Source organism: Geotrypetes seraphini, chromosome 10 (assembly GCF_902459505.1).
Source record: "Geotrypetes seraphini chromosome 10, aGeoSer1.1, whole genome shotgun sequence".
Taxonomy (NCBI): domain Eukaryota; kingdom Metazoa; phylum Chordata; class Amphibia; order Gymnophiona; family Dermophiidae; genus Geotrypetes; species Geotrypetes seraphini.
The window spans coordinates 3,416,654-3,429,155 of NC_047093.1; the positions used below are offsets into that span (position 1 = coordinate 3,416,654).

Genomic DNA, 12,502 nt, shown 5'->3' on the forward strand with positions numbered 1-12,502 from the left:
CGTTCTGTTATGCTCGGGCCGGTCTCTCACTGGAAGGTGCTGTCACGACCCACAGGGTCAGAGCTATGGCTGCTTCTGTGGCTTTCCTCCGTTCCACGCCCATCGAGGAAATCTGCAAGGCTGCCACTTGGTCCTCAGTTCACACGTTCACTACTCACTACTGTCTGGACACCTTCTCCAGACGGGATAGACACTTCGGCCAATCTGTGTTACAAAATTTATTTTCCTAATGGCCAACCATCCCTCCTCCCTCTCTGTTAGCTTGGAGGTCACCCATGCGTTAAGAATATGCTGCCTGCTTGTCCTGGGATAAAGCACAGTTACTTACCGTAACAGGTGTTATCCAGGGACAGCAGGCAGATATTCTTACGTCCCACCCTCCTCCCCGGGTTGGCTTCTTAGCTGGCTTATCCTAACTGGGGACCACGCTCTCCTCTGTCGGGCGGGAAGGCACTCGCGCATGCGCGGTGCGGCCAACTAGAACTTTCTAGTTAAAAAGGTCCGTACCGGGGCTCCGTCGGTGACGTCACCCATGCGTTAAGAATATCTGCCTGCTGTCCCTGGATAACACCTGTTACGGTAAGTAACTGCTTTATAGGTCACCTTTTACAAAGCTGTGGTAAATGCACCAAAGCCCATTTAATTCCTACCACAGCTTTGTAAAAGGAGCCCATAGTCAAGGTTGGATTTTTCGTTAAGCACATGTAAGCTCTTTTGAGAAGGGACTCTCTTCTTTTTTTTCAAATTCTTTATTCGTTTTCAATCTTACATCAAGTGCACAAACAATACAATTAAACACATCACTTGACAATCTTTCTGATTTATCTTACAATATATAAAATTACCACCCTCCCCTCCCATTATTCCTCTATTATTTCCCCAATAAGAAAAATGTAAAATATATCTCCCCCCTCCCCCCAATCATTAGACAGTGTATATTACAATAGAAAATGGTGTTTACTCATTACAATAAGAAGTTAATGGCTCCCAAATTTTATTAAATTTCTTATAGCTTCCTTGTTGTATAGCTATTGCTCTTTCCATTTTATATATGTGACATAATGAGTTCCACCAGAAACTGTAATTGAGTCTGCTGTAATTTTTCCAATTACTTGTGATATGCTGAATGGCGACTCCTGTCATTATCAATAAAAGTTTATTATTATTAGATTATATTTGGCTCTTTTTCCTCATTGACATACCAAATAGTATTGTATCATAAGATAATGCCACATGCTTTTCCAATAAACAATTTACTTGATCCCAAATTGAGTTCCAAAAGCTAAGATAAAAGGACAATAAAACAAAAGATGATCTAAAGTCCCTACTTCAAGATTACAGTGCCAACATCTATTAGACTTTGAACTATTTAACTTTTGTAGTCTAACTGGGGTCCAAACCGCTCTATGCAGAAGAAAAAACCAAGTTTGTCTCATAGATGCAGACACTGTACATCTCATCCTCCAAGATCAAATTTGTGGCCATTGAGATGCTGAAATTTGATGCTTAATCTCAATGCTCCAAATATCTCTAAGACCATTTTTGGGTTTCTTTTTAACATATTCACTTATAATTTTATACCACTGTGCGGCCTGGTGTCCCAGAAAGTCCGCCTGAAAGCATAGAAATTCCAGACTATATTGCGTATTCAGATTTTTCCATTCAGGGAACCCTACCTGAATGGCCTGCTTCAGTTGCAGCCACCTAAAACTTTGTGATTTATTAAGACCATATTTATGCTGCAACTGTGAAAAATCAAGCAGTTTACCATTTAAAATAACATCATTTAAAGTCCGTATACCTGCAATCATCCAATGCTTCCAGATGATCTTAAATCTGCCAATTTGAATCTTGGGGTTTAGCCATATGTTTTGATTTATTGATTTACTAATAGGAATATTTGTTAGATTTCTGACAAATCGTAATGTTTTCCATGTGTCCATTAAAATTTTGTTATCTTTATACAGTCTAGGCATCTTGATACTAAGGACATGACAAAGATGTAAAGGAAACATGAGTCGCCATTCCAGATAAAACCAATACGGGGTGTAATCAATGAGCTCAGGGAGGATCCAATACATACCTTGGCGTAAAATATAGGCTTGATGGTACCTATAAAAGTTTGGAAAATTTACCCCGCCCTCCTTAATTGGTTTTTGTAAAGATACTAGAGCAATCCTAGGAGTTTTACCTAGCCAAACAAATTTTGTAAGAATAGAATTCAATTTTTTATAAAAAGACCCCTGAAAAAAAACTGGTATCATTCCCGTTGGATAACAAACTACAGGCAATATCATCATTTTAACAGTTTGAACTCTCCCCCACCAAGATAAATGCAAAGGATTCCACTGCTCACACATTTCTGTTACCTTTTTTAATATAAATTTTTCATTCTCTTTCACCTTATTTTCTAGTGTTTTTAATCCAAATACCTAAATATTTTAGTCCATCTTCCTTCCATACAAATGAGAATGTATCAAACAAACTCCTTGTACAATGTACATTAAGTGGAAGAATTTCAGATTTACTCCAATTTATCTTATATCCTGAGAATTTTTTGTGTTTTGAAGTTAAGTGCTGCATATGTCTAGTAGCACTATAGAAATGATTAGTAGTAGTAGGAATGCTATGTGTGCGATCTTGTGGCAAGTAACACTTTTGGCCAGATTCTGTATAGGAAGTCAGGGCTCAGCAGCCGCCCAAGCAGCTTTTGAGAATTGCACACGGGTGATTGGTTTAGACGATGTGGCTGTGGCAGGGAACCCATCCCCGCTGCAAAGTTAGCTGGCAGGAGGGATGCCCACTTCCTCCTGCTGGAAACCCCCAAAGCCTTTTGCTTCCGAATGTCCGTGGCAGGAGAAGTACCCAATTCCTCCTGCTGCCATCCACTGAGACATCTCCCGGCAGGAGATATGCCCACTTCTTCCTGCCACTGGCCCCATCATCCCCCTAAAACCTCCCTGACTCCACCCCACACTCCCTGATGCCTTCCGTACCTTAATCTGATGGGTGGCAAGAGGTATGTCCATTCCCTCCTGCCTGCAGGCCCACCACTGCAAAATGGCAGACCTTCCCCTTCCTGGCTCAGATGCCTAAGTCCATGTCTCTCGGGGTGGTCACTCATTGTACCTTGTGGCTTCGGGCTTGGTTGGCGGACATCCAGCATTTCCACACATGCTCAGTGAATTGAGCATATGTGGAAGTGCCACATCAGCAACCAGAGCATTCTTTTTTTTTTATAATTTCTTTATTCATTTTTTCATATTACAAGTGTATCAGAAAAATACATATAATCTTATAAACACATACTTGATTTTCCTTCATGAATACTTTAAGTACAATATATCATATTTATATTCATATTTTTATGTTTTAGATATGTAAATCATTTAATATGTATGACAAATATAAATAAAATAAAAAAGCCCCCCCAAGCCCTCCCTTCCTATTTCAGAAAATCTAACCTAATACTTCAAAATGCATTAATTAATTCATACATATTGTGAGGTAAATAAAATAATACCCACCCACATCCCCACTTAACAGATCTCTTATTATGGGAAAATGTTATTAATCATTACAAAAATCATTGCAACCAGAGCATTCTGTCAGCTTCCTGTTGCTTAGGTAATGGGCTGTGCTCCGTTAGGGAAACGATTAGGCTGGTGGGGCTTGAACATCCCCACCAGCCATGTACTGGCTTTTAAGTTATATATTTTGGTTTCTCTACAAAGTGAGATCAGTGGACCCTCCTTTAGCCAATGAGTAGAAATGCATTTTTTATCAATAAAGTGAACTCTTAAGGTGATGGTTTTGCCTGTGGTTTGTTACCAAATGGGTATGATACCAGTTTTTTTTCAGGGGTCTTTTTATAAAAAATTAAATAGTACTCTTACAAAATTTGTTTGGCTGGGTAAGAGTGCTAGAATTGCCTTAGTGTCTTTACAAAAGCTAATTGCAGAGGGAGGGGTAAATTTTTCCCAATTTCTATAGGTATCATCAAGCCTATATTATGCGCCAGGGTATGTATTGGGTCCTCCCAGAACTCATGGAAAAGCTCCCAGAATGGTTAGGATTGGAATGGCAGCTTCTGTTTCCTCTCAGGCTCAGCCATGTTCTTAGTACCAAAATGCCTAGAGTACATAAAGAAACAGAATATTAATAGATACATGGAAAACTGTACGATATGTCAATAATTTAACACCTATTCCAATTCAAAAATCTACAAACCAAACTATATGGCTGAACTCCAAGATTCAAATTGGCAGGTTTCAGATTGTCTGGAAGTATTGGATAAAATCAGGTATACGCACATTAGATGATGTTATATCTAATGGTAAACTGCTTGATTTTTCACAGTTGCAACATAAATTCGGCCTTGATAAAAAACAAAGTTATAGGTTATAGACCCATATCTAACATCCCATTTTTGGCAAAATTGACAGAAAAAGTTTTTTTCACTCAAATTTCAGAATTTGTAGAGAAAACTAACATGTTACATCCTAATCAAACTGGTTTTAGACAGCACCATATTACTGAACACTCTCTGATTGGCATGACCACTTCTATCCAATATTTTTTAGATCATCATCAATCGGTGCTGTTAATATTTATTGATCTTTCAGCAGCGTTTGATACGATTGATCACCAACTTCTTCTTAACAGACTCCAATCTATTGGGGTTACAGATCAAGTCCTTGCTTGGTTTACATTATATCTCACTGACCACACCTCTACTGTTTTTTTCAAGGAATCTTTCTCCAAACCTACACAAATTGCACATGGGGTCCCCCAAGGATCTATTCTTTCACCTTTACTTTCCAATATTTTTCTTGCTCCACTAATGACTTTATGCCAATCTGTAGGCTTTCAAGTTTTTGCCTATGCTGATGATATCCAGCTACTGCATCCATTAAATAATAATAATACTGCTGAAATCTCAGAGATTAATGAAAAACTTGACCAAATTTATTATTGGCTGGATACAAACAGATTGGCTCTAAACATTAAAAAAACTAATGTTATGCTTTTTCCATGGAAAGATAGTTTTCCTCTTGTTACTCCAATCTCTATTCAAAAAATCCCCTTACAATCAGTTAATAATATTAAAATTTTAGGAGTGATTTTCGATAACAAACTAAATTTTCACGATCATATTAGTAACATTGTTAAAACTACCTTTTACAGACTACGTAAAATTCGATCTATTTCTAAATTTCTATGTCCCAAACCACTTAATATTCTTATTCACTCTTTGGTGATGTCTAAAATAGACTATTGCAATTCTCTTTTTAAAGGAATTGCTTTACATGAAATAAAACGTCTTCAAATTATACAAAATGCTTCAATTAAACTTATAACCAAATCAGAAAAGTTTGATCATGTAACACCTCTACTTAAAAAAGCCCACTGGCTTCCAGTTATTCATAGAATAACATATAAACTTTGTATAATTACCTTCAAAACCATTTACAATAAGACTCCCGCTTTCTTATTTAAACTACTAATTCCATTTTCTACAAGGAGAAACTTAAGATCCAATGAACAAAACCTACTGTCTATCCCTTCATTGAAAATTATAAATACAAGACGACAATTTATTTTTTCAATTACTGCGCCACAGATTTGGAATGCCCTCCCTATATTCTTAAGGGAAGAGAAGGAATTTGGAAAATTTAAAAGTAACTTAAAAACATTCCTCTTCAAGGATGCCTTTGCAAACTAATTTTATTATCCAGCTAACCCCATTCTATTTGTATTATATTTATTTTGTTAACCTCCTGTATTTTCCCTTAGTGTTCTCTCTTTACTTTAAAGATTTGTATTTCTTTCCTCCTTACCTAATGTTATGAATATGTTAAATTGAGTGTAATTCTGTCTTTTTTTTATTTTTTTTATTATTTATTGTATTGTCACCTAAAAAATGTAAATTTTAATTTGTACATTGCTTAGAAGTCTGATTAAGCGATTAATCAAGAAACCTAATAAACTTGAAACTTGAAACATAGGTGGTTGCAACTGAAGCAGGCTATTCAGGCGGGGTTCCCTGAATGGAAAACTCTTAATAATCAATAGATAGCTCTAAGTCTAATAGATGCTGGCATTGTCATCTTGAAGCAGGGACATTAGATCATCTTTTATTCTATTGTCCATTCATATTAATATTTTGGAAATCAATTTGGCCTCAAATTAATAGGATGTTAGAAAATCCGGTAGCCTTGACATATGATACGATTTTGTTTGGTACTGCAATGAGAGCTCGAAGTCAAATTTCATCAAATAACAATAAACTTTTATTAATATTGACTGGAGTAGCAGTACAACAAATTACACATAACTGGAAAAATTATGACAGATTGAACTATAATTTTTGGTGGAACTCAGTTTGCCATATATATAAGATGGAGCGTACATTTGCAACACAAAAAGGATATATGGATAAGTTCAAGAAGATTTGGGAACCATTAACAGATTTTTGCAATGACTGATTTTAATTTTTTCCCATAATAAGATAATGGTTAAAGAAGGGAGGGAGGGAAGGGGTAAAGAATTTATTCTCTTTATTATACATTATAAAAAATATATCATAATGAATGAATGATAGTCTTATGAGAAATTAATGTGATAAAGGGAGGGAAAAGGGTTCATAATTAAATAATAATTGATAAAATCATTACAATATATATGTTATATAAATTCATAAGAAAAATAATATAAAATATGGTTTATATAAAATACATTATAGAGATATCAAGTGTATTAAGATAAATGTATGGAAAATTTATAACACTTGTTGATATGTGAAAAAATCAATAAAAAACTTAAAACAAAAAAAAATAAAAGCTGATTATTTTTTGATGAAAAAAAAATAATAATAATCAATTTAGTTTAGAATTCTTATGCTTTCAGGCAGACTTCCTGGGGCACCAGGCCGCGCACTGGTACAAATTATTATCTGGATATATGAATAAAAAACAAAAAACTGGACTTAGATATTTGTGTTATTATTTTTTATTTTCAAGTTTTACATAAAGTGTACAAAATATTAAAATACAATTGATGAATACACAATATCACTTTTATATCTAATACATCATATTCTAAATATATTTTTATCCCCTCTCCCTCCCCCCACCCTTCTATTACTTTTCAATCATACATTACATATTGTATATCATATTATAGCCTATTATGTAAAAATTATTTTCACAACCCCCCCTCTATGTGTGTCACAAAGAAGATATTGAAAAGAAGAAAAGAAGATGGACTTAGATATTTGGAGCATTGAGATTAAGCATCAAATTACTGCATCTCAATGGCCACGAATTTGGTCTTGGAGGATGAAATTTACAATGTCTGCAACTATGAGACAAACGTGGTTTTTCCTGTTACATAGAGCATTCTGGACCCCTGTTCATTTACAAAAATTAGATTGCTCCAAGTCTAATAGATGTTGGCATTGTCATCTCAATGCAGGGACTTTAGATCATCTATTGTTTTATTGTCCATTTATTATGGCTTTTTGGAAGTCGATTTGGGGCCAAATAAATTGTTTGTTAGAGAATCATGTGGCATTGTCGTATGACAGTTTTATTTGGCAGTTCTATGAGAGCAAAGAGCCAAATATCTTCCAATAATAATAAACTTTTAATGATTCTGACAGGAGTTGCCATTCAACAAATAACGCATAATTGGAAAAATTGGAATAGACTGAATTATAGTTTTTGGTGGAGATCAGTGTGTCACATATATAAAATGGAAAGAACATTAGCTGTTCAGAAAGGATATTTTAATAAATTTAAGGATATGTGGGGGCCATTAATAAATTATTGTAATGAATAGATATCATTTTCCCCTGATTAACATAAATGAAAAAATGAGGAGGGGCGATGGGTTCTTGGATTTCATTATTTGTTATGAAGGTATGGAAGAATTTATTATATGTATTATTTAATATTATTATGATGGTAGGGGAGGGGATAAATTTGTTTAATTTGTTTATTCATTTTTTCATATTACAACAAGTATATCAGAAAAGTAAAACACACACTTGATTTTCCTTCATGAATACTTTAAGTACAATATATCATATTTATATTCATATTTTTATAATGTTTTAAATAATATGTAAATCATTCAATATGTATGACAAATATAAATAAAATAACCCCCCCCAAGCCCTCCCTTCGTATTTCAGAAACTCTAACCTAATACTTAAAAATATATTAATTAATTCATACATATTGTAAGGTAAATAAAATAATACCCATCCACATCCCCACTTACCAAATCTCTTATTATGGGAAAATTTTATTAATCATTACAAAAATCTGCTAATGGTCTCCAAATCTTCAGAAATTTACCAATATATCCTTTCTGTGTTGCTCTTGTGCGCTCCATTTTATATATATGGCATACCGAATTCCACCAAAAGTTATAACTTAATCTGTCATAATTTTTCCAGTTACATGTTATTTGTTGAATTGCTACTCCAGTTAATATGAATAAAAGTTTATTATTATGTGATGAAATTTGACTTTTTGCTCTCATTGTTGTACCAAATAAAATAGTATCATAAGTCAAGGCTACTGGATAAATTTTATTTATTGAAAATGTTTGTGGATTTTCAAGTGATTTATTTGTCAATTTGTCATTACTTTCTATGCACTTGATGTTAAACATAAAACGAATAAAGAATTAAAAAAAAAAAAAATTAAGTGAACTTTCCTAATAAACCAAGTTCTTTTTTCATTTTTATAGGGAAGAACACAAGAAACATTCTTCTGCATGTGCTTTCATCAACATCAAAAAGAAGATTGAAAATCTGAGTCAGAATGAGTTTCTCAAATTGGACAAGGAAAGGCTGAAGAATGAGACGGTGTGTGATGCCTTTGCATTAGGCCAGGGGTCTCAAAGTCCCTACTTGAGGGCCGCAATCCAGTCGGGTTTTCAGAATTTCCCCAATGAATATGCATGAGATCTATGTGCATGCACTGCTTTCAATGCATATTCATTGAAGAAATCCTGAAAACCCGACTGGATTGCGGCCCTCAAGGAGGGACTTTGAGATCCCTGCATTAGGCCATTCTCCACTAGCATAGTTATTTACTTGTAACAGGTGTTAGCCAGGGACAGTAGGCAGATATTCTCACATGTGGGTGATGTCATCTATGGCAGAGTTTCTCAATCTGCGGTAAGCATTCCCTAGGGCAGTGTTCTTCAATCGCCGCTCTGCGGACTGGTGCCGGTCCGCGGCCGGAACATGCCTTAGGCCTGAGGAAATGAGTGCACAAAGCTGCAGGCAGCGGTGGCTCCTATGTGCATCCTGCGCCTGAACCGGCAGCTTTCTCTGACGTCGCAACGTCGGAAGAAAAGGTTCTGGATGATGCACCGGACGCGCAAGGAGCTGCCACAATTGGCTTTGTGCACTGATCTCAGGCCCGAGGCACGTTCCGGCCATTAACCGGCAGTGAGGAAGAGGGAGCCGGCCGCGGGCAGCATAAAATGGCCAGGTGGGAGCACTGGTATGTTTCTTGCAGAGGAGGAAGAAGACAAGAGACAGCTGGCTTTCTCAAGGTGTTGTTAGTAAACAAGAGAGGGCAGGAAACCCAGCCTCACCCAACTGCCGTGATGAAGGGATGGCACATGGAGGGAGGGAGACAACAAAGGTAGGGGGAATGATTTTAAGCCCTGTAAGCCCCCCCTTAAGCCTTACCTGGTGATCTAGTGGGTTTTCGGGGCAGGAGCGATCTTCCCACGCTCCTGCCCCATGCAGATTGCTCACAGGAAATGGCTGCCTTGAGCTCCCGCATACAGAATAGATGTCAAAATTCTTGTTTACCTATCCAAACAACCATTCTGTGGAAATGGCTTTTTTTTTCCCCCAAAAAAAAATTTTCCTCCAAAAAAAAATTTTCCTCCCTGGAAAAAACTTAGTGAATCAGGCCTATTAACCATAGCATAACTTGATGTTAACTTGCCAGTAGCAGCCTAAGCCAGATTTGAAGCTGTGAGTTGCTGACAAAAGTATTTTAGTGTCCTGAAGGTTCTCATTCCTGACTAAACTGGATTAAGTTTGTAGAACAGTACTTTCATACAAGATGTTCTCCATGGACAAGCAGTATAAGTCAGCCCCACTTTTGGTGACGTCATCTACGTTCCCAATTCGGAATTGCTCTCCCAGAGCTCAGGTGAGGCTTTAGGGAGCCTCATCTGAGCATGTGCAGGTAGCCCTATATATACCTGTGCTGTCCCTCACTAATCCAGTTTAGTTAATCCGCCCTTCCCAAACAGACAGATCACAGCTCTCCATTCAAAAAATAAATAAATAAAAAACCCAGAAAGAAAGAAAAGAAGAAGAATGGCAAAAAAAAAACAAACAACAAAAAAACGAAAAGCCTGCAGGAAAACCGGGTTTCAAGAAGTGCCCGGACTGCAAACAAAAAATGAGCTCCTTGGACCCCCACGAGGTGTGTGTCCATTGCCTAAGAGAAGCACACTTCCTTGACCATCACAAATCTGTAGCTCTCTTTTCCTTAGATCTATCCGCAGCCTTCGATACCATAGATCATGACATTCTTCTTAATCGTTTACAATCACTAGGAGTAGAGGGCCAAGTCTTACAATGGCTTACCTCCTTTCTATCGGATCGTCTCTCCAGAGTTAAATTCAATGAATCCTATTCCGACCTTTTCCCCTCATCTTTTGGAGTTCCACAAGGATCAATACTTTCTCCTCTTCTATTCAACATTTTCCTATCCCCACTTATCACCATGTCACAGTCTCTAGGTTTTACAACTTTTTCTTATGCAGACGACATTCAACTGATGCACCCCCTCAATCCAGAAAACCCTGCAGAAATAAAAATTATCAATGACAAACTGGAAAAAATTAAAAACTGGCTAAGCAATAATAAACTGGCTCTAAACACCAAAAAAACCAAATCCATGCTTTTTACTTGGAAAAGAGATATATCCCAAAAAATACCATTCACACTCGACAATACTTTAATAGAATCGGTACCCAAGCTAAAAATCTTAGGTGTAACTCTTGATGTAGATCTGTCTTACCACGATCATATCAGTGTAGTTGTCAAATCATGCTTTTACAGACTACGGCTGTTACGTTCAATCTCTACATTCTTAGACACTAAATCCCTCAATATTTTAATTCATTCACTTATTATTTCCAAACTGGACTACTGCAACTCTCTTCTAATTAATATAACTCAAAAAGAAAACAGACGCCTCCAAATTATCCAAAATACAGCAATCAAACTAATCCATAACGCAAAGAAATTCGACCATGTTACCCCCTTACTAATTAAATCACACTGGCTCCCAATAACCCATAGAATTACGTTTAAAATTTTATTCCTGGTTTACAAATCTCTAATTTTCAATGAACCTCAATATATTGCTAAAATGATTGTCCCTCACAAAACTTTACGTTCTCTCAGATCTTCTTCTTCACAATTGCTCTCAGTTCCCTCATTAAAAGTCATTGGCACTAGGCGAAATGACATATTTTCTGTAAAAGCACCCTCACTATGGAACTCCCTTCCAAACTTCATTAAAAATGAAACTGACCTCGTTGTTTTTAAGAAAATTTTAAAAACTTACCTATTTCAAGACGCGTTTGACATATGAAAATCCACCTTTTTAGCACTTTTTAGGTCCAATTTTTTTAATAACCCTTTATTACCCAATGTGTTTCCCTTTCGATGTCTTTCTCTAACTAAGAACAACATTGTAACTTTTCCCCTTCCTTCCCACCCCCTCCTAATGGTCTAATTTTGTTTGTTTTATGAGTAACTATTGCAAATTTATTGTATTACCACACTCTGTTGGTTTTTATTACTGTACATCGCTTAGATGTTATTATAAGCGATTTATCAAATAAAGGTCAAACTTGAAACTTGAAACTTGAAACACACCTCATGGCAGCCTGCCCTCAGTGCCTAAAAATGTCTCCGAGGACTAGAAGAAATCGGCTCCAAAAGCTGCACACCATGATGCACCAACTCGGGACTGCTCCGATTTCAAATCGAAGCCATGCTGCCTGCAGCCCCGAGATTCAAACTGCCTCAATCTCATCCCAGGATGATATCAGTGCACTGGGCCCCGCCCCCTTAAAGGCACAGCAAAAGGCAAGCCTGGATACAGACAGTGCCTTTGCAAGCATGGAAAAGAACTCTGCACACCTAAAGGGACAATGTGCCTCACAGGAGCCAACACACCAGAACCTGCAAGGAGGGAACATGACGGAGACAGAACATCTTCCTCCCCCTCCCCCTCCTCTTCATCATCATCATCAGCAGCAGCAGCCTCACCAAGACGGTGGAGGTGCAGAAGGTCGAAAGATCGCAGGAGCAGGGGCAGACCCCATCAGCCGGCTGACCACCCACGTGCATCGACCGCAGATCCCAACATCCAGCTGCGCCAATTAACCACTCCTACTGCTCACGGACAATTGTTCGACTTTTTCAACAGATTCATCGCAC

At 37.0% G+C, this 12,502-nt stretch overlaps 1 protein-coding gene across 2 annotated transcripts in view; it reads left to right on the plus strand.

Annotated features, from left to right (window-relative positions):
- The window catches only part of BIRC5 (baculoviral IAP repeat containing 5), a 29,000-nt gene that overhangs the window by 11,156 nt on the left and 5,342 nt on the right, over positions 1-12,502 (plus strand). For both annotated transcript variants that reach the window (XM_033960291.1, XM_033960289.1), the window contains exon 3: positions 8,761-8,878. In XM_033960291.1, the coding sequence (XP_033816182.1) occupies positions 8,761-8,878 (118 nt within the window). The remainder of the gene's footprint in view (positions 1-8,760; positions 8,879-12,502) is intronic.